The sequence below is a fragment of the Azolla caroliniana genome, unplaced genomic scaffold, assembly GCF_043228905.1.
Source record: "Azolla caroliniana isolate FFs.n. ecotype wild unplaced genomic scaffold, voAzoCaro1.0.p SCAF_12, whole genome shotgun sequence".
NCBI classification, from domain to species: domain Eukaryota; kingdom Viridiplantae; phylum Streptophyta; class Polypodiopsida; order Salviniales; family Salviniaceae; genus Azolla; species Azolla caroliniana.
The window spans coordinates 20,674,362-20,697,903 of record NW_028230447.1 but is presented as its reverse complement, the minus strand read 5'-3'; the positions used below and the strand labels follow the sequence as shown (position 1 = coordinate 20,697,903).

The window sequence follows — 23,542 nt, the reverse complement described above, 5'->3', positions numbered from 1 at the left end:
ACCTTATTGTATTACATTTGTTATTTTTGTTGGGCTAAAAATCCCACTCTACCTATTGTACTCTTAGTGTGAACACGTCCTCTAAGTTAGGGCACAATTTCCCTAACTATAAATATGAGGAACTGTATTCTTGTAAAGGAGTTCGACGGGATTTTGAATGCAATTGTCATCTTTGTTCTACAACTATGTAACTATTTCTCACACACTCTCTCACACTCCATCTATGTGTATATCGCATTGACAGGAATAGTACACCATATCTCTCTTGTTACTTGCTTGCTAACTCTATACACAAGATCCATATTATTCCGCACTAGTCGGCATATCAGCACATCATAGCTGACTAAAACACACACATTGCCCTACAAAGTGGTATCAGAGCGATTCAGATTTCAGCAGCAACAACACAAGGAGGAAAACCGATTGAAGGAAAGGACCAAGTCAATTACTCACTTCCACAAGAATGACGGCCTCGACATTCGACATTGCCTATGAGATCATAAAATTCGACTTCAAAAACTTTTCCCTCTGGAAGGAGATGATGCAGGATGTATTGATCATCCAGTGTGAAATTGAGGCTATTCGGCACAACAACAAGCCGACCTCGATGACAATAGATGAATGTCGCTCTCTTAACGAAATAACAAGATCAACCATTTCGGATGCACTTGGGCGAAAAGTTCTACTTCAACATGGTTATAGAGACGACGACATTTGCCCTATGGGAGAAGCTACAAGACTCATATTGATTTGACAATTATTCAAATGAAGATGAAAGAAACGTAGCTGACAACCTCCCACGTTGTTGCAAATATCCGTGTGTACGTGCCGGATCGGGCGGGACCACGGGGGTCTTGAACTAAGGAGACTGGGAAGAAGCGATGTAGAGACAAGCTATACACATATGTCCACCCAGGTATACACATATGCTATACACATACACATACGCTATACGCTATACACATACACTATATGTATATGTATATGTATATGTATATGTATATATATATACACTATACACATACACTATATTTGCAAACACGCTATACGCTATAGACTGTGTGTGTGCGCAATACGAGAGTATAAAACGCACTTACGAACAATTCATGTCCACATATATGAACATACGAACAATTCATACGCTATACGCTATACGCTATACGCTATACGCTATACGCTATAGACTGTGTGTGCAAACAACTCCTCGTCTTCTATTCTTGTATCGCGCGCAGAAGCATTTTGGAGTCTCTGAAGAAGCATTTTGCAGCTCCATCTCCATCTCTCTGCGTCTCTGCAGCTCTCCTCCTTTCGCCATGGTAACCTCTCTCTCTCTCTCTCAGTCTTCTTCTTCTTCTTCTTCTTAATCCTTCTTCTTCTTCTTTCTTCTTAATCCTTCTTCTTCATTCTTCTTAATCCTTCTTCTTCTTCTTCTTCATTCTTCTTAATCCTTCTTCTTCATTCTTCTTCTTAATCCTTCTTCTTCATTCTTCTTAATCCTTCTTCTTCTTTCTTTTTAATCCTTCTTCTTCTTTCTTTTTCATTCTTCTTCTTCTTTCGTCTTAATCCTTCTTCTTCTTCTTAATCCTTCTTCTTCTTTCTTCTTTCTTCTTTCTTCTTAATCCTTAATCCTTCTCTTCTTCTTCTTCTTCTTCATTCTTCTTAATCCTTCTTCTCCATCTGCCTCACCTCTCTTCTTAATCCTTCTTCTTAATCCTTCTTCTTCTTTCCTCTTCTTTCTTTTTCTTTCTTCTTTCTTCTTAATCCTCCTCCTCCTTCTTAATCCTTCTTCATTCTTCTTCATTCTTCTTCTTCTTCTTCTTAATCCTTCTTCTCCATCTGCCTCTCCTCTCTTCTTAATCCTTCTTCTTAATCCTTCTTCTTCTTCTTCTTCTTAATCCTTCTTCTCCATCTGCCTCTCCTCTCTTCTTAATCCTTCTTCTTAATCCTTCTTCTTCTTCTTCTTCTTAATCCTTCTTCTTCTTCTTCTTCTTAATCCTTCTTCTCCTTCTGCCTCTCCTCTCCTTCTCCTTCCCCTTCCCCTTCCCCTTCCCCTTCCCCTTATCCTTCTTCGTCTTCTGTCTTCTGTCTTCGTCTTCGTCTTCCTCTACTCTTCTTCTTTCTTCTTCTTCTTCTTCTTCTTCATCATCATCAAATTTCTTCTCCTCTTTACTTACATTTCTTTGTGATAATGTATGTATGTTTGGTAATAGTAATTGATGGAAGAGTTAATTCTATTAATGAGTATGGGGCTATTAAATAGCCTCATACAAGATATGAATAGACATATATATACAAGATACCAAAAGGTATTTGGGATGGTTATTTCTGGATTCATGTGAGTTAGTGTTCACATTCATGTGAATAAGTATTCACATTCTCCCTATTTTTTCTAGAATTATAAGCTATGGCTGTTTCTATTTGAAGTTACATTAATAAGTCCAATAGCTTTGCAGCAAAACTCAAGTTGTTTGGGTTTAGGTACTGTTTTTGTGTGTTTGTTAATTGATGACGAGGATTGGTTGATCTTCTTTGTTTCTTCTATCCTTCTCCTTTTTTTATTGTTTTATTATTTTATTATTTTGGAATGTTTAGAATTGTAAAACCGACATCCTTTCTTGCCAAAATGGTCATCACAGTCGATAAAAATTTGTTTGATTGCTCGATCTTCTAGTTTATTTCTGGTTGCATTGAGTACATATGAGTATGTTGTACTGCCAAAGATCTTTAGGTGAGACGGATCTGGTTTGATACCTGACCAATTTTCAAATGGTGTTTGAGAGCTGAGTGTTGTCGTAGGCAATCGATTTTGTAAATAGTAAGCTGTTGCCGTGGATTCTTCCCAAAAGGTGTTTGGGAGGTTTGTGGCTTTTTGCATTGATCGAGCTGCAGCACCCATGAGTGTGCGATTCTTTCTCTCTGATTTTCCGTTTTTTTGAGGATGATGTGGTATGGTTGTCTGATGCAGCATTCCTTGTGATTGTAGTATGTTATTGAATTCTATCAAATTGAATTCTCCTCCATTATCACTTCGTGGCATTTTGATTTTTTTATTTAATTGGTTTTCGACAAGATTTTTGTAGACTAAGAAATGGGATAGGGCAGCGTCAGATTTCTTTTTGAGGAAAGTGATGATGGTGTAGTGTGTGTAATCATCGATAAATGTGAGAAAGTAAAGATCAGTGTGAATAAGTTGAAGGGGATTTGTTGTGTATTGGGTTGAATAAGGGATATAGATTAGAGGTCATTTTTCTGAAGAGGCAGCCCTTCACAAAAGGTTAGATGGGTGAAAGGACCTATTATTCCATCGGCAAGGTTGTGTGTTCGGATCTTATGAAGGGCTTGAAGAGGTGGGTGACCTAACCTAAGATGCCTTTTGAGGGTGTTTTGAATTCCAGCGTCATGGATTTGATGAGAGGCATTTGATATTTTGATGGGTGTGATGGGAATAGGCTATAGGTTTCCCTGTTTTGAAACAGGGAATTGTATACGATGTGCAATTGGCTTGTTGAGATTCGAAAAGACAGGAGTTACCTTTGAAGATGAGTGTGTAGCCGTATTCGGTTGCTTGACTTACTGATAAGAGGTTCTTTGTAAGTCCCGGTTCAAAGTAAACTTTATGAATATGTAGATGATTGTTGTTGGGCAGACTGAATGTGAGGGTACCATATCCTTGGGCTTGTCTGGTGCTGTTATCTCCAAGGTGGACGTCTAGGGGTGTGGTAAGGTCTTTGTATTGTGTTAGGTACAGTTTGTTGAATGTCATATGATGAGTGGCGCCGGTATCGAGGTACCATGAAAGGTCTAAACCTGTTGTTTTGGTTAAACTGGTATTGAATAAATACATTTCTTCACCTGATGATGGTGGATTTTGTTGAAGTAAACCTGTTGTGTTGGTTAAATTGGTATGGAATAAATACATTTCTTCACCTGATGATGGTGGATTTTGTTGAAGTTGTGCGATCCTAGCTTGAGGTCGTTGGCCTACTTCACGTTGCTTTGTTCTACATTCTCTTTCCAAGTGTCCTTGTCTGTTGCAATAATTGCATGTCATTACTTTGGTGTTTTGATAATTAGATGTGTTTCTTTGCTTGGTTCTACAGTCTTTCTCCCAGTGGCCTGGTTTGTTGCAGTAATTACAGAGAGATGTTCTATTGGTTTTGGTGGTTGTAATTGATAGAATTGTTGAATCTATGTGGTTGTTGTTGGTGTTGGTTGGACATTGGGATGGTGGTCGCCATTGTAATTGGAATTGTTGATTGGTTGCGGTTGTTGTTGGTGATGGTTGTGAGCTTGGTGAAGGCATATTCTTGATGCATTTTGTTAATGAGGACAGCCAATGATTGAGTTTGATAGGATATGGGTTGTGACGAAAGGTTGCCAGGTTGATGGTAATGCAGCTAATATAGCACGTTGATCTTGAACGCTCTGACACCATGTGATAATGTATGTATGTTTGGTAATAGTAATTGATGGAAGCGTTAATTCTATTAATGAGTATGGGGCTATTAAATAGCCAGATACAAGATATGAGTAGACATAGAGTAGTCATTTTTGCTTTTTTGTATTTATATACACACATGTACATTGGATGAATCACGACATCTATGTTTAAATCAATCATTTTTTCTCTCAACTTGACTTAATTAATTGTTGTTTTCTTTTGACTTCACCTCCTCACCAATGATGACAGCGCAACAACACTTACCATTATTGCTGAGAAGAAGAAGAAGAAGAAGAGCTCTTCTGTCTCACGTTCCATCTCCCGATGGACACATCAGTCTACTCTCGGGTCAGGGTCGTGTGGCTCTGTCTCTCTCGCCATCGATCTAGATGACGGGCTCATGTTTGCGGTGAAGTCTACCTCTGCAGAAACCATGTATTCCTATCGCAAGTCACCGGAGCTAACAGCCATGGAATCGGAGATCTCCATCCTCCGAAGCTTGAACTGTGCCCAGGTCATCTCGTATCTAGGAGATGACACTTTGTACGACAGGAGTGGCCATGCTTCCCGCAACCTCTTCTTGGAATACATGGAGGGAGGAAGTGTTTCTGACCTACTAAAGAGATGCGGCGGACGCCTCCAGGAGGAGCAGGTACGGAAGGTTCGCCATGTTCATAAGAAACAGTTAATAACTATACTAATATTATTTATTTATTTTTCGCTTATTATCACAGGTATGGAGGTTCGCCAGGGATGTTGTGGAGGGTTTGGCCAACCTCCACGTTCAAGGGATCATCCACTGCGACATTAAAGGACAGAACCTTTTGATCAGTTCTTCCTCGGTGAAGATCGCAGACTTCGGTTTAGCCAGAAAGCTGTCGGATGATGTGGGCATTGATTCCATGCTGCCCAGCAAAATAGATGCACGTGGAACCTCCAGGTCTTCATCTGATTTCAAAGGGACGCCTTTCTGGATGGCTCCGGAGGCATTGCAAGGCGTGGAACAAAGCTTCCCCTCGGATATCTGGTCTCTTGGTTGCACCGTGGTGGAGATGTGCCAGGGATGCCCACCTTGGGTGAACTTGCCGCTGTCTTTCGTCTCTGTCATATCGAAGATTGCCTGCTCCGATGAGAATCCTCCCCTACCTGAAGATCTCTCTGAAGAAGGCAAAGATTTCCTGGACAAGTGTTTCCAGAGGGATCCTCGTAAGAGATGGACCGCATCTCAGCTTCTCCACCATCCATTCCTTAAGGTGCCCCCTGCCGCTAGTGCTGCTCCTGGTCTCTGCCTATGTACTTCTCCTCCTAGCCCCAGGAGCACTCTAGATTCGGGAGTGCTGATTGATTCGCTGTCCATGGATAGTGAAGACGACGAACATGGTTTTGCTACGGCGGTGTCTTCGTTCTGCATTGCCGAGCTGCCAGTAGACCGAGCTTCTAACGTATTATTAGCTATGTAGGGTTTGCGTTTTCTTCTTTTGCTGTTCATGCTTTTCTCATCATTGGATGAATCGATCATATTTGTACTTGTTTTGAGAACATACAGTGAAGACGAAGATTGTTTTGCTACAGTGATGTCTTCGTTCTGCATTCCGAGCTGCGTGTAGAGCTTGCTTCTAAGGTATTATTAGCTATATAGGGTTTGTGTTTTTCATCTATTGCTGTTTATGCTTTTCTCATCATTGGATGAATCAATCATATTTGTAATTACTTTCGGAACATACAGTGAAGACGAAGATTGTTTTGCTATAACAATGTCTTCGTTCTGCATTCCGAGCTGCGTGTAGAGCTTGCCTCTAAGGTATTATTAGCTATACAGGGTTTGTGTTTTTCATCTATTGCGGTTCATGCTTTTCTCATCATTCGATGAATCAATCATATTTGTACTTGGTTTGAGAACATCCAGTGAAGATGAAGATGGTTTTGCTACGGCGATGTCTTCTTTCTGCAATGCCGATCTGCCAGTAGACCAAGCTTCTAAGGTATATAGCTTTGTTCTCTTCTTTTGCTGTAAAGTTGAGTTCTTCATGCTTTGCTCACATACATTGGATGCTTTTCTCATGTAAAATAAGGAAGTATGTTTTTGTATTTGGTTTGAGAATGATCATGGTGTATCTATCTATCTATCTTGCAGGTCTACGGACGAGTATATGTATCGTGACCATCCCTCCATCATTGGGAAATCAATATAAGACATGAATCATCTTCAGATAGCCCAATGATGAGACGATGCATGCCATCACTAACTCTCGCGCTCTCTCTTGTGTGTGCTCAATCCTGATGATGAAGAAGTAGAACATCTTTTTCTTCTTCTTCTTCTTCTTCTTCTGCACATGAAGTTGGGAGTGAGTATATAATAAAAAGATGGCCATCAATCATCCCCACACCCATGTGTATGATGAGAAAAGCAGGTGATGACAAATAATCACATCCCTGCATCTCATGTGCAAAAAGAAAAGAAAAGCAGGTGATAACAAATAATCACATCCCTGCATCATCTCATATGTTAAAGAGTCATCTCAACTCTGCCTGCCACACAAATCTAATAATAAAAACACATGGTCGATTCTGTGGGAAATATCTGTCTTTTCACTTCAATATGTCTTGTTGTCTTTTTATTGTTACCATGATCATAATTATTCCGAGGAGTAGGGGCAGTTTATCGCTCTCCCTCTCAATGAAACCAATGAAGATGTGAAAAAGGAAACCAATACAAAATAGAAACGAAATATATATTGTATATAGTATAGACATAACAAATTCTAAAAGCCAATGTAACTCATTGTTTGGCTTTTAGAATTTGATACGTTAGTTGATTGACCCATCCATCCATATGACCGCACTTCCGACCTTAGAATGGTAATACCCTTCCCTATTGAACGGGATTCTTCTTTCCTATTATGCACTACATCTATTGTTTCCGAGAAACGTTTAGGGCGAAACAATAGATGGAAACAATGCATTACCTTCCTAGTTAGAGAAGAGCATGCACCCATGGAGAAGAAGCATTTGATGCATACATTTTAGGGATACGTGTTGATAATGTTTCATGCTTGTGTGACGCCTCTTTAAAATGGATTGGATGGCACTAGCACACACTTAGCCTAACATTGACTATCCTTTACCAATTGAATCTACGAGATTTTCAGCGAATGGGAATCTATGAAATATAATAATAAATCTTGTAATTGAGAGTGCACATTGTGATTGAAAAAGAAAGTTCATGGTAAGTGAGGTGATATGTTCAAAATGTGGTGAAGCCAAACACAAATTATATTGGAGGTGGAACATTATATTGTCACATTCAGACTTGAGTGTGTTTGGGGGAAAAATGTGCATAATCAACGAATCTCCTCGCATATGCGCCATTGCCCCCATTGCACAGTGAAAAGAATGTGAGCTAAATCATATGGAATAAATGTTGTGGATGGTATACATGGTTGAATGGGTTACAATTGCATGCACATTGCCCTTTTGGAGAAGAAGATGGTTTAGTAGTTTGGTGCAATATGTAGTACTATAATGTGTAGTGCATCAGACTCCACTCCCTCTTGATACATATTCAAATTCACAAGGGAATCTATTAAGTCATTACGAAATAAGCTAAATGCACCCCATTGTCCTAAACATTCCTAGAATCACTTACCCTAATATTGTGAACTCTCACTCACCTCTTTCGAAAATACTAACCTTACTAAGAATCTCACTAGTGTATGAATAGACCCAAGCATTATATACATACACTGTTACACAAGTAAATACATTACGAGCAATTGAACTAGCCACACTTCAATTAATGGAGCACAAATTTTGTCTAAATAGCGCTTAACACGAATTCACTCACTTCAAAAGTATGAGAGAGAGAGAGAGAGAGAGAGAGAGAGAGAGCTCTATAGTAGATTATCATATGGGGGAAGAAAACAAAAAATTCACACAAAGGAGCTAAAAAGGCTTATATGGTGAGTTTTATGGCTCCCTTTCACATTGGGGTGGCCATTAGGCTTAAATATCTAAAACTACTTTGTTGCATTCCCCTATCTCTTGGTCTCAGACGCTCATGGTTATTCTTTAGTACCCATGCCCATAGGGGGTCTTCATGGATCATGCAATGTACAACAAATAGTCAACAAGAACTTAAATTTTTGCTATTGTTTACCTTTCGAAGTTGTTTTATTGACTTACCACCCAACTTTACATTATTGATGATAATTGTTTTCGTGAACCTTAAAGACTATTCTCAACAATCCTTTCCACGCTCATGATCTTAGTGAGAAATGATCTAGCCTCAAGAAGTGCAATTGCACAAGACATCTATTTATGGACTTAAGGATAAAAAGGCTTCATAAGAAACATTTTTAGACTGTTTCCAAGCTCTCATAACTTGCAAAGTCTTTCAACTTTAATTATACGAAGTTCACCTATTTCGTGTGAGCATTATTGGGGTGGAGAGGTACTTACATATTTGTCTGTATATGATTCCATCTTCGTAAGCTTAAATCTCTAAAACTACTTTGTTGCATTCCCTGTCTCTTGGTCTCAGACTCTCATGGTTGTTCTTTAGTACCTATGCCTGTAGGAGGTCTTCATTGATCATGTAATGTACAACAAATAGTCAACAAGAACTTAAAATTTTGCTATTGTGTACCTTTTGAAGTTGTTTTATTGACTTACCACCCAACTTTACATTGTTGATGATAATTGTTTTCTCGAACCTTAAAAACTATTCTCAACAATCCTTTCCAGGCTCATGATCTTAGTGAGAAATGATCTAGCCTCAAGAAGTACAAGCGCACAAGACATCTATTTATGGACTTAAAGATAAAAAGGCTTCATAAGACATATTTTTAGACTGTTTCCAAGCTCTCGTAACTTGCAAAGTCTTTCAACTTTAATTATACGAAGTGCATGTCTTACTTTAATTGTACGAAGTTCACCTATTTCGTGTGAGCATTATTGGGGTGGAGAGGTACTTACATATTTGTATGTATATGATTCCATCTTTGTAGGCAGAGACTCCCTTATTGTGATCCATGGCTTTCGATTATAGAGTTACCATAGATCTTGCAATAATAACTTGCCCCATTCATGATTTTGGAGAGGTGTAGGGTAGTGAGGAGATGGAGTGCTCTTGATGACAAATGTTTAATCTGTGGTGGTTGTTGCAAAAGAAATAAAGAAAGCATTGTTGAATATGCAATAACGTTATTGAAAATTCTGAAATTTCATCGCCCACACACACACACTACATATAACCTTCTAATAGATTCAAAAAATTGCAAGCATATATTGACTTGACATCCCTAATTATTTGACGCATCTCTAAAGATGCCCATGAGGTACCATGTCAAGAAAAATCTTGAGGTCTACAAAGCAACGATATAAAACTTTATTTCTCAATTGATTTTCTTCCATGAGTACTCAATGAGTGACAAGACGATTGATGGTGTTATGGTGTTTTCTAAAACCAAAGTGTTCATAAGCTCTCTTACCATTTTTGTCCGACCCATGCACTTACTTACCTTTGGTTTCATATTATACATACAAATCGTTTTGCCATTAGTAAGGTGACCACGATGGCCCGAACATTGTTTTGGATGTTAGAGCATGTGGGGATCATTTCTTCAAGTGCATTTTTCAAGTTGCATCTAAAGGTGGCCGCACATATAAGGTGTTTTATAGACATGAGTCTGTACAACAACTTCGGTGAAGAAATAGAAGCAGATGACATCATGTGGAAGAAGATTGGCGTGATGTTTGAAAACAAGAATGCCGTGAATAGAGTCTCAGTTTTCAGAAAAATTGTGAGACTCCGATATCAAGAGTGTCAAAGATTGCTTGCGGAAGCGTTAGAAAGAACAATACAGAGAGAGAGAGAGAGAGAGAGAGAGAGAGAGAGAGAGAGAGAGAGAGAGACAGAGAGAGCAAGACACACTATTTTTCAACATTATATGAATACTCTGTGCTCTGTATCTACAACGCGCTCATCAACGCTATTTATACAAGTCCACACGGGATTGTTAGAAGTACGGTGTACTTCAATGCTCACACGAGCATCTAACACTAACTACGAGACTATAACTGCCTAGTAGTCTAACCTATACTAGGCTTCTGGTTATGGATTGGATCCAGCATATCGGCTCCCCAGCTCACCGGTCCTTACTGCTTACCGGCTCGGTTGCTCATCGGCATACCGATTCATCTCGCTTACCGGCTCAGGCTTATTCAGCCGATCTGGCTCTGGTTGAGCTTGCCGCTCAACACTCCCCCTCAAGCTCAACCTGAGGTAGGGTCGTAGTGTCAACCTCTGTGGCAGCCGATTCTTCCAACCGACTTCTCCTGGCGTCGCTTCGCCTTGCTCGCGCTCCTTGTCCGGTTTGGTCCCGTTTGCCGCAACCCCTTTGGTTCTGCGCGCCTCGACCTTCGGCATGTCTGCTCAATAGGCCCATCTCAGCTCCTTCGCTGCTATGACTCCGGCGCTTGCCGATCTGTCGGTTCCACCGCGATGGCATCGACTTCCGCTACGTCCGTGTCTCCTTGGCCTCTCGTTGATCCGACTCATCCGGATCCGTTTGTTGATCCGAATCGGCTGTCTTCGACTTGTTCCAGCTCTTGTCTGAATCGGTATCCTCTGATTCGATTTTCGGCTTCAGGCCTCTCACCACATTGGACCACGTCCGGATCTTGGCCTTCTCCGTGCTTCCCTTGGCTTCTTCAGCCGGTTCACTGAAGTCGAATTCTTCATTCGACTCCACATCATGGTCATTACGATCGTGATGACCTCCGCATGGCATGCACTTCTCTTCCTGAGTGTACACTTCTTCTTCACAGCCGCTTACTCCGACCTGTTCGGATGTGCCGACTTCCTTCGTTGACTCGACTTCATTTTTCTTCTTGTCTCCACCTCTACCGGTTCTTCTCTTACCTACGGGTTCAACAGTTTTTTTGCCTTTGCCCGTTTCGGTAGTGTCTTTGCCCTTGCGTCTCCCCCTCAAGTGCGGCACGTCGAGATGCTGAACACCAAACATTTTGGTAAAGTGCTGCAACTTGTCCGACCCAAGCGGCTTGGTGAAGATGTTGACAACTTGCCGATCCGTGTGAACATACCGTAGTTCAAATTCACTACTCAGGACCCGCTCACGCATGAAGTGATAATGCACTTCTATGTGCTTTGTGCGAGCATGGAACACAGGGTTCTTGGCGAGCTGCATGCTGTTGAGGTTATCGCAGTAGATCAGGATCGGGGTCGGCACCTCGATCCGTAGGTCTTGCAGTAGTCGCCGAAGCCAAATGGCTTCGCAAGTGGCAACGGTCGTGCCCCAGTATTCAGCCTCAGTGCTGGATAGAGCCACTGTTGGCTGCTTTTTGCTGCTCCACACAACAGCCGCGCTTCCAAGAGAAAACATAAAGCCGGAAGTTGAGCGACGATCCGTTGCATCGCCAGCCCAGTCGGCATCCGTGTAGCCAACAAGCTCTTCGGTTATACCTTGCCGGTATAAGAGCCCCCGGTCCTTAGTGCCGCTTACATACCTCAGTATCCGTTGCGCACACTGAAGGTGCTCCACGGTCGGCTTCTGCATGAATTGGCTTACCACTCCAACCGGATAGCTAATGTCGGGTCGGGTGATGGTCAAGCAGATCAGGCTTCCAACTATTTGTCGGAACCGTTTCTCATCGCAGGCTGGTCCGGAGTTGGGATGGATCTTCTGATTCCGGTCCAGGGGTGTGGAGACAGGTCGGCATTCCGTCATGCCGAACTTGTACAGTATATTCAACACATAATGGCGTTGAGAAAGCAATATACCGTCGGGGGTGTGGATCACCTCGATCCCCAAAAAATAACGAAGGTCCCCCAAGTCCTTCATATCGAATGCGTCTGACAACTGGGACTTGACGCGGTTGATTTCCGGAAGACCTGGGCTAGTGATGACTAAATCATCAACATAGAGTAAGATACATACCGGACCGTTTGAGCCTTGACGGATGAACAGGGAAGAGTCCGACTTAGAGGCAACAAACCCCATCTTTCGCAACCGGTGCGTGATCTTAATATTCCAAGCACGGGGGGCTTGCTTCAAGCCGTATAATGACTTCCTCAGCTGGCATACCGCCGACTTGTTCACCTCCGACTGAAATCCGGGGGGCTGAGTCATAAAGACTTCTTCTTCAAGATCTCCTTGAAGGAAGGCATTCTTCACATCCATCTGATGAAGATGCCACCCCCTTGCCGCAGCAACCGCCAATACCACACGAACCGTCGTCATCTTCGCTACAGGAGCGAAGGTCTCGTCGTAGTCGATTCCGTGGGTCACGCATATCCCTTCGCCACTAGCTGGGCCTTGTACCGGTTAACTATACTGTTGGCATTGTACTTTACCTTGTACACCCACTTGCATCCGATCGGTTTACAGTGATGGGGAGGGTCAACCAGGTCCTAAGTTTCGTTGGCATCCAGTGCTCGCATTTCTTCCTCCATAGCGGCACGCCAATTTGCGTCCTTTGCCGCTTCTACGTAGCTCTCCGGCTCACGCACTTCCGCGACCTTGGTCATGTACGCATAATGATGCGCCATGTACTCGTTATACCCGTACCGTTTAACGGGATCGTTCTGGCGGGTGGACCGGTGTAACTCACCGTTACACGGTATGAGACCCTTCTTGGCCGGTTCGGTCTTCGTTCCTGAAGATCTGCTTATGTCCTTGCTGAAGTCAGATACGCACCGATCCGACTCATCATTGCCGGTCTCGAATTCCGGCATCTTCTGCTTCCCTTTCTCTTTGCGTGTGAACCGTCTCCTCGGTTCCTTGCGCGGGGAGAGCACGACAGAGTCTCCACTACTCGCCGTCTCATCATCTGACTGGTTGGACTGATCTAGTATCTCATTCGGTCCGCTTAACCAGAACGATTCCGGACTCTCATTTGGAGTCCCGACTTCATCTTTCTCTACCTGGGCCGGTTCAGGCTCACTAGCCCCATCCTCCGACATCGGGTCGGGATCGGAAGTCGGAGTTGGTAAGGAATGCCACGATGCCGATTCATCAAACTCGACATCTCGGCTGACTCGGACCTGCTTCGTCGGGGGGTTATAACACTTATACCCCTTTTGCTCTTGAGCATAATCGACTAGGATGCATTTTTCTGATTTTGCATCCAACTTTCTCCGCTTCGCATCCGGCACATGTACATAGGCTATACTGCCGAATATCCGGAGGTGTCTCAAATTCGGCTTGCGCCCGAAATACAGCTTGTGAGCTGACACCTTCTCCCCGATCCGGTTCTGGATGTAAACGACCGTTTGGACCGCCTCCGCCCAATAGAACTTGGGCATGCTCTTTTCCTCCAGCATTGCCCTAGCCGCGTCAATCAATGACCGATTCTTCCTTTCGGCCACACCGTTCTATTGCGGTGTGTATCTGCAATTGAATTCTCGCCGAATTCCTTTTTGTTGCAGATAATTGTTGAATTGGTCGGAAAAGTACTCTTTTCCGCCATCCGACCGTAGGCATTTGATCTTCCTCTTCGATTCCTGTTCCACCATCTTCTGGAGGCTCCGGAAACACTCAAAGACTTCGCTCTTCCGCTCAATGAGGTAGATCCACGTATGCCGCGTGTAGTCGTCGATGAAGGAGACGAAATATCGACTCCCGCCAATGCTAACATTTTGTGCCGGTCCCCACATATCCGAATGGATAAGATCGAGCTTGTTACAGTTTCAACTTCTTTCGGTGGGGAATGGAAGCCGGTGTTGCTTCCCGAGTTGGCAGGCTTCACAAATCTAGGCTCTCCGGCCGCTAAACTTCGGCAAACCGAAAACAACTTGTTCCGTTTGCAGGTTTTGAAGCCTCCGGTAGTTGACGTGGCCGATCCGCTTGTGCCACAGGTCGATATCCGACTCGACCTTCTGTCCTTTGGCGAACAATGCGGTGCCGGCATCATTGGTGTTGAGGATAAACATCCTCCCATCTCTGCGCCCTTGCGCAATAACTTCGCCCTCATCCTCAATGAAGCACCCGAGGTGCGTAAACCGCACCTGCATCCCCTGGTCGATGATCTGTCCGACCGACACCAGGTTCTTCGTGATCGTCGGAACATGTAATACATTCATCAACTTCCTCCTCTGTCTGATGTGGCTCAAAGGGACTTCTCCGACGTGCACGATCGGGTGGGGAGTGTTGTCTTCGGTTTCGACAACTCCAGGTTGATCCGACTTCTCCAAAAAGGAGAACCACTCACCGTGGCTCGTCATGTGGTTCGATGCGCCGTAGTCAACGTACCACACTTCCTCCGATTTGGAAGTGGTCTTCTTCATTGAGTTTGCCTTGTGCTTCATCACCAAGGCTGGCCCCTTACCGTTCTTGGATCCTCCCGATCCGTTTGCGTAGTGCGAGCTTTGCCGGCCTTCCTTACCGGTCTTGTCGGATCCGGATTTGTCCGAATCGGCACGCTTTCTCCAGCACTCGCTTTCCCTGTGGCCCTTTTTGCCACAGTACCAGCATTCCGTAGCGGATTTGTCTTGTCGGCCTCCGGCACCACCTTGACTCCCTCTGCTTGTGGAAGTCCCGGAATTGTTGTCGGCACGTTCACTGTGCCTTTGTTCCTGCTCTTGCTGGCTGCCTCCATTGTGTGCCGACCTGCCTTGTCCACCACGCCCGCGGGACCGAACCGCTCCCGTGTACAACATCTGGTTGTCTGGGGATGCACTGGTAGATGCACCGGCGTGGTTCTCCTCTACAAGGAGCATCGACTGTAAGTCGAAAAATGAGGGCGTATTCTCCCTTGTACAAACCGCAGTCCGGAAAGCTCCGAACTTGGACGCCAGGCCTCCAAGACAGACCTGCACCATCTCGTCTTCCTCTACGGTGACGTTAATAGAGGCAAGCGAGTCACAGATCCCTTTGATCCGGGCTGTGTAATCTGCCACCGACATGTTATTCTGTCGAACATTGCTCAACTCCTGTCTGAGTTGCAACTTCCGGGTAGTGGTGTTTGCGGCGAAGACCTTTTTCAAGTTTCCCCAAGCATCCTTCGGTGTCTTGGCGTCACGGACATGACTGAGCAGCTGGTCACCAACACTGGATGTGAAGCAGTAGTACATCACCCTGCTTGCCGCCTGTTCCCACACTGGGAAGTCCTTGTGTGTCGTCTCCAGTGCTAAGTCGTTCACTCCGTCGACATAACTCCAGTAGCCATGCCCAAGCAGGTACTGGTGCATCTTGTATGACCAAGATGCGTAGTTGGTTCTGTCGAGCTTCTCCACCGGGAGCGACGTAGCCATACCTCTGTCCATTTCTCCTTTTGTGTCTGTTTTCCGATCTGTTAGGGTTTCCTTCACAAGCGTAGATGTCTGCAACAGAGGTTCTCAACCCACGCGCTCTAATACCATGTCAAAGATTGCTTGCGGAAGCGTTAGAAAGAACAATACACAGAGACAGAGAGAGAGAGAATACGCGGGAGAGATAGAGAGAGACAGAGAGAGCAAGACACACTATTTTTCAAAATTATATGAATACTCTGTGCTCTGTATCTACAATGCGCTCATCAACGCTATTTATACAAGTCCACACGGGACTGTTAGAAGTACGGTGTACTTCAATGCTCACACGAGCATCTGACACTAACTACAAGACTATAACTGCCTAGTAGTCTAACCTATACTAGGCTTCCGGTTACGGATTGGATCCGGCATACCGGCTCCTCAGCTCACCGGTCCTTACTTCTTACCGGCTCGGTTGCTCACCGGCATACCGATTCATCTCGCTTACCGGCTCAGGCTTATTCAGCTGATCCGGCTTTGGTTGAGCTTGCCGCTCAACAAAGAGGGCTCCAGCATGGCGAAGCACATTAATAACTTCCAAGGACTGATGAACCAAACCACCTCTCTAGAAGTACCTCTTGTCGACGAGGTATTAACACTGTTGTTGTTGGGATCCCTTCCAGACAGTTGGGAGATGCTCGTTGTCACATTGGGCAACGCCAGACCGGAAGGGAAGCATCTATCCCTGGAGCAGGTGAAGTCGACCTTATTAAACGAGGAAGCTCGGTGGAAGGACCAAGAGTCCATTGTTGACCCAAAGGCCTTAGTCATGGAAAGTGACAAGAATTGACGAAGAGGCCGAAATTGAAGTTCCCAGAATCAAGATAAGTCAGACGAGGTCGAAGTTGAGGGGAAGGCCCACATGCCTCTATTGTGGGAAGCCGGGGCACTTCCAAAAGAACTGCCGACACTTTCGAAAGGAGAAAGGGGGAGCTGATGGTGTATAGCCGAAGAAAATTCCGGACAGAAAGAACACCTCCACAATCGTCGCGAGTGAAGAGGAGCTGTTGTTCATTAGTGAACAAAATGTAGTCAACCACGCCGGCGAAGAATCGACATGGGTGGTCAATTCGGGTGCATTGTTTCACCTAATCCCTGATCGAAAGTGCTTCTCATCATAAAGGTCGGAGACCACGGTCTTGTAAAGATGGGGAATGAGGGAGCATATCAAATTGTCGGCATAGGAGATGTGTGTCTAATGACATCGACTGGGTGCAGACTAGTGTGGAGAAATGTTCGGCACGTTCTGGAAGTTTGACTGAACTTGATATCAACCGGTTGGCTGTATGATGAAGGCTACACGGGTAGCATCCGGAACGGTGTCATGAAGTTCTACAAGGGAAACCTGATCATGGCCCAAAAAACCAACCCACTGTCTATAATGCATGCTCGATTATGCCGAAATGAGGTAAACGTGGCAACCGACATAGCCAGTGAGTTGTGGCATAAGAGCCTATGCCACATGAGCCAGAAGGGAATGCACATGCTAGCCGAAAAAAGAACTCCTACCGGAGGTAAAGAAAGTGCATCTGGATAAGTGTATCGATTGCTTGATTGGCAAGCAAAATCGAACCTCCTTCCGATCAAGGCCCCAGATGAGGAAGAAATTGCAGCTGGAACTCGTGCATATGTATTCTATGTGGATACAAAGTCTGTTGAGAGTTGAACTCAACTTCCCATAGTAATAGGTTTCACACTAGCTCATGAACATACCATATTAGTTTTGTAAATAGTAGAAAGGGCACTTACCCTAGCTTAGTTGGTATTTAAACCAACCCCTTGTAACTTAGTTACTGTTGGAAGTATTTTGGTTAATGTAATATATAGTCTTTTATCTTTGTCTTCTCTCTCTCTATCTTGCCTTACGTGCACACACACACACACACACACACACACACACACACACACAAAGTCCTTCCACTGCATCTTAGCCACTCTTGCTCCTCATTTTATTTACATGGTATCAGAGCATGTGGTTACTTATTGAATCTATTCAACTGTGTTGTGGTACACGCCGACGATCAATAGAACTGGCTCAGCAACAGAGAAGAAATCGACATAATGAACACTCAAATGGGAAGCGCTCTTCCTACTGAGAAGCTTGACAGAACGAACTTTGCATCTTGGGAATACAAGATGCATCAATACCTTGTCGGACAAGGTTACTGGAGCTACATTGAAGGAGCTCACAAAACTCAACCCAACCCAACACACGCCGACTATCCCGCTTGGGAGCAGGCCACAAGCCGTGTGTTGTATTGCCTTGCATCATGCGTTCAAGATCATAAACTTTGCTATATTCGAGATTCGAAAACACCAAAAGAAGCTTGGGGAAATCTCAAGAAGTTTTTTGCAGCGCTGCACAAAAGCTCCAACTTCGAAAGGAGCTAAACAACATGCAATAGAGGGACATGTTGATCATAGGCTATACATTAAAGATCAAGGAGCTGTGCGATGCCCTCGGTTCTATTAATGTCGTAATCGACGATGATGAGATGATGCAAATATGCCTCGGTGGCTTAGAATCCTGATTTGGCTCGATTAGATCAACCATCCTTGTAAGGGAGAACCCTCCATTTTTCGATCTCCAATCAATATTGTTGGTTGAGGAAAATCACGCTTGACAAAGGAGCAATTCACCAGAGGGTCATATGCTCTACTCCTAGTCGGATGATAGAAGAAATTTCGGCCGTGGAAATAGAGGTCAATTCGAACAAGGCCGTAATGGTCGGCAGACTCAAGAGCATAACTCCCACCAATGGCAAGCGGACAAGAACGTGTTAGGAAACAGGTCCCTCCGGATGGGAAGTGAAAAGAACAGAGATGATGAGCAAACTCGGCCGAGGCCGAAACCGGATGTCGAGTACCCGGCTACGGAAGACCCGGTGAGAACCGGATGACGAGTACCCGGCAAGAGCCGGATGGTGAAGACCCGGCGAGAACCGGATGACGTGTGCCTGGCAAGCGCCGGATGATGCAGGCCCGGTGAGGAGTGCTCACCGGATGAAGGGACATATTCGTAAATATGTTTCTGAGAGTCCATCGGGGCTATATTTGTAAATAGCCGAAAAGTCATATTGGTATAAATATGACTTAGGGCAAACTTAGTACTGTTGTTGTCATTCTTGTTGGTGCAAGATTAGAGCACGTAACTGTGTACAGAGAGTGAGAGAGAGGAAGCGGTCGTTGCCTCTGTTGTAACCGTCGCCTATGGCGAAGATAGCAAGCTCGAGGTCGTTGCTTCGGTGCTTTACTATTGTACATTCTGATATAGTGATAGTTTGAAGTCTGTGGGCTGCTGTGGTTTTTCCCTAGTTTGGGTTTTCCACGTTAACATCCTGTGTACTCTTCTCTTCACCGTGTCATGCGTTCATTACCCGTTTTCTGTGTTTTATCCTAGGCTCGGTTGTGGCCGAGTGTTGTTCATCGGGAGCGTGTGTTCCTGTCAGAACGGTCCCAGAGAGTTCGGCAGAAGGGGGAGTTATCACGCTGGACCAACCAATCGTAATACCTTGATCGAATGTGGGTATTGTGGAAAACACGGTCACTATGAAGAGGAGTGCCAGAAAAAGGTATGAGACTCGGCTTCAACTAGCCGACAACTCACGAACTACGCATCGAATTCTGACTACGACGATCATAGCAGAATGTTTACAAATTACGCCACGAATTCCGACTACGACGACTATGGCGGAATGTTCGTAATGAGGCACGAAGCACACTCGATGTCAGCCTAGGCCTCAATTAGCGTCTCTGCCTCAAATAACATATGGTTTGTCGATTTGGGAGCATCCAATCACATGACGTCTCATGAAGATTGGTTTCGGGAACTACAGAAGCCCGAACGTCCCGGATATGTTGAAATAGGCGATGACACGACTCATCCAATACAACATATCGGGAATGTCCCATTCGGAAACAATGGCAAACACACCTATCTCAAGAACGTAATGCATGTCTCTACCATCACAAAAAACATGGTCTCGGTCGGCCAGATTGTCGAACAAGGAATGCAGGTACAATTCAACAATGATGGGTGCTTTATCGAAAGAGGAGATCAAGTCGTAGCTCACGGCCGTCGTGAAGGCCGAATGTTTGTCCTCGAATCGCACGAGGTAAAATCGGCCATGTTTGCAAAGGGCCTCAATATCGAAACCAACCTAAACTTGTGGCACAAGAGAATTGGTCACATCAATCTCCAGAAGCTTTAGAACATGCAATCGAAAGGAGTCATAATCGGACTCCTGAACTTTACCGCGAAGGAGATTATAGGCGTATGCGAAGCATGCCAGTTTGGAAAGCAACGCTGACATCCATTCCTGAAAGAGCGGAATGTGAGCAAAGGGATCTAGGATGTCGTACATTCAGATGTATGGGGACCGGCCCAGATAAGCACACTCGGCAGATGCCGATATTATGTCACGTTCATCGACGACTTCTCCAGGCACACCTGGATCTACCCGATGAGACAGAAGAGCGAAGTGTTCGGACACTTCCAGAGGTTCAAGGCCAAAGTCGAAAAAACTACGGGTCAGCACGTACGCTGCCTTCGATCAGATGGAGGCAAAGAATACTTTTCAGATGAGTTTACGGTGTATCTCCGAAAGGAAGGAATCTGACAAGAATTCTCATGCCGTCACACACCTCAGCAAAACAACATAGTTGAGTGTTGTCGCAAAGTTTCGCGCGTGCGTGTAGAAGGGCGGGACCACGGGGGTCTCAGACGAGGGAGTGACGGAGCGTAGGAAGCCGACTTCTCTCCGATCCCGACTACACTGGTTGTTGCGCGAACCGGAGCGATTCCGGACGCGTACCGATGGCTACCAAACGCTGTCGTAGTGTAGGTTGCACACTATGTGGAAATTATATTTTTGTCCCTCCGGATAGAGAATGGAGTGCTCGGTGAGAACCGGAAGAAAACGGCATACCGGCAAGGAGGAAAACGGCATACCGGCAAGGAGGAAAAACGGCATACCGGCATACCGGCAAGGAGGAAAACGGCATACCGGCAAGGAAGAAAACGGCATACCGGCAAGGAAGAGCCGGATAAAGAGACATAAATGTAAAAAGAAAGGAAATACTCACTACTGTGCAGGGCATGATTCGAACTCTGCACCTCCACGTTGACAAACCCCAACCTTACCATTACATTAACTTATCTTAAGTGTTTTAAATATAGATTTAATACGTATAAGACCTTTATTTATGCATACCTTTATTAAAAGGTAAATCGTGTATTTTTTTAATATATGAAAAAGACGAGACACTAAAAATAACTCATGCACATCTAGCGTGCATGAGCCCTATACTTAGGAAATAAAAAAGCATCACATGCACATTTAGTGGACATGAACACTTTTTGTAAAAAAGAAAAAAGCATGAAGCCATGCTTAGCTCTTCCTTCCTTATATAAGGAGGAGAGAAATATGTAAAGGGTTGTTGATTATTTGGATTGAGAATTAATCAATACAAAAATTATTCGTGGGATTCACGATTTATACGTCTACTTCTCTCTTAACACCCTAAGTACCAATTAATATAGTATACTCGTGTGATTCACGAGTTTCTTATCTTTCTCTTTGCTATTTACTCATAATTAATCTCTATCTCACGAACTTCTTTCTCCTAGTCCAAGACCTCTGTGGTTCCCACCCGACTCACGCAACGATCCGGAGCCGAAAGGCACGACACAGTTGGTGAACCCGACGTGAAAGCGGGTGGCAAGGAGATGGAGGCTCAACAAGCTAACAATATGATGGCGATGTTCGAACGGATGCTTCAAGAACAACGCACGATGTCGGAGATTTCGGCATCAGTAGAGCGGCTCGTGCAACGCAACGGGCAATTTAATGGTAAGGATGTGTCGCGATATTTGCAGGACTACAAGGCGGAGATGCTCCGGTGCCGGGCTTCGGAAGGACTGCAAGTGACATCCTTTAACCGGGTGGCGACCGACGGGCTTCAAGGGAGTATCCACGGGTTGCAACAACAAAATCCGACGTGGGAAGCATTCGAAGAGGCGTTAAAGACCACGTTTGCCATCGAGGACTCCTCCAAGGCAACGCGGAGGGGATTCGAGGATTGGGTGGAAACGTCAGGTAAGGGGCTGAAGGTCCTCGAAGTGTTTTTGACATTCGAAAGTCGGTTCGGGAGGTTGTCCGCGAGAGATCAAACTATTCTTGCACCGGACAAAGTCATCATGTTTTTGCGAGCTGTGGACGTCCGGGACCGGAAAGATCTCGGAGTGCTTCTTGAGGACACGACCACCGAAAGCGGCCTCACCGAAACATGGGAAAGCGTGCGGGATATCGTCGCGCGTTACACGAAGAGGGGGCAATGGCTTGCCAACGAAGAAAAGAGGGTTTCGGAACCGATTCCGAAACCGAGAACGGGACTGGAAGACCATCAACCGAGGGCTCGGGAGATTACGGCCGAGAAGGGAGTCGACGCGTCTACGGTGGAGCAGCTGCTGAAGGAGATGGAGAATCTAAAGATCGCGATGGTGAAGAAGTCGGATGACCGCCCCACAAGCTCCAAATATACGGATCGACGGTGCATATGGTGCGATAGCGCCGAACACGATCGGAGGGATTGCGACGACCATAAGGAGGCGCTACGACGGGATCTCATCTACTACGAGGGAAACCGGATTCATTCGATGGACTCTCGGAAGCCACTCCGACCGAACTTCCGGAAAGGCGGCATGAAGAAGGTGCTCGAGGAGGAGTTAGCGGCAAGAAGCAACTATGCGACAACCGCGGGAATATGTGTCGGGGAGTCAACGGGAGCGAAGGCGTCTTTCTGGCCGGAGGTGCTAGGAAACACCGAGAAAACCGACTCCAACGATATCCGAAACACCGCGGAAGGCGTCCGGGAAGCTACGGGATGGGAGTGCCCTGTCGACAAGAATAGCATATACGCCCTGTGTCAATTACATGAGGTGTATGTGGACGAGAAACGACGGCGCACGGAGGATGCGACCGGACCATCGAAGATACCGGAAAGCTGGAACTCCGGAGGTAAGGGAAAAGAAAAGGCGACTCCGGCATTCAAGCTCGCCTCGGACATAGAACAACAAACCGACTTGAAAAGAGTGTTCGAGGAAAGAATCTTGGATAGCCGGGTAGATTTTTCGCTGCGGGAACTACTCGGAATAGCGAAGAAGGAGTTTCACGATCTTCTCGTGGATCTCGTAAAAAGGAAGAGACAAAGTACGGAGGAAAATGCTCCAAGGGTGAATGCAAATACCGTTTCAATGAACGACACCGAAGTGGAAGGCGAAATTCCGAACTCCCACTATACAAGGCCACACTGGGCACGTGCGACTACGGAGACTCCGGTCCGAATCGGCAACATCAAAGAACCCGTGCTAGCATTGATTGATCACGGATCGGAGATCAACTTGATGTCCAAGGAGTTCTACCGAAAGGGGAAGTGGCCTATAAACACCAACCATGGATGGAAGATTCGGGCAGCCACGAAAACGACAGAAGACCTATTTGCGGCTTGTCCGGATGTGACGGTAAAGATCGGGGATGTTGAAATTGACCAAAATTTCTTTGTGCAGGATGAGGTTTCACATTCTGTCATCCTCGGCCAACCCTTTATCACGGCTTCACGGATGGAGACGAAGGTGCTCGATAGTGGTGCGGCTTTTGCGCGAATTCGGAGCCAAAACGGAGGGAAATCCGTCCAATTCCTAACGGTGCCGGCAAATCACGAAAGGAACAAGAGGGAACTCTTGTCCCAAGTGAGAATGGATTTTTAAAGCGGACTGTTGTGGAGTGGGG

At 45.1% G+C, this 23,542-nt stretch overlaps 1 protein-coding gene and 1 long non-coding RNA gene across 2 annotated transcripts; both read left to right on the top strand.

The window, feature by feature from the left end:
• Positions 1-4,667: 4,667 nt before the first annotated feature.
• On the top strand, positions 4,668-6,062 carry LOC147857453 (mitogen-activated protein kinase kinase kinase 20-like; the record flags this gene model as incomplete). Its single annotated transcript, XM_087328165.1, has 3 exons — positions 4,668-5,102; positions 5,176-5,897; positions 5,988-6,062. Coding segments are annotated over 3 exons (1,218 nt in total), but the record flags the coding sequence as incomplete, so codon positions are not given.
• Positions 6,063-6,157: 95 nt separating this feature from the next.
• Positions 6,158-6,969, top strand: LOC147857452 (uncharacterized). Its single transcript, XR_015530562.1, has 3 exons — positions 6,158-6,242; positions 6,348-6,423; positions 6,576-6,969. It is a non-coding gene; the product is annotated as an uncharacterized LOC147857452 (long non-coding RNA).
• Positions 6,970-23,542: the final 16,573 nt, after the last annotated feature.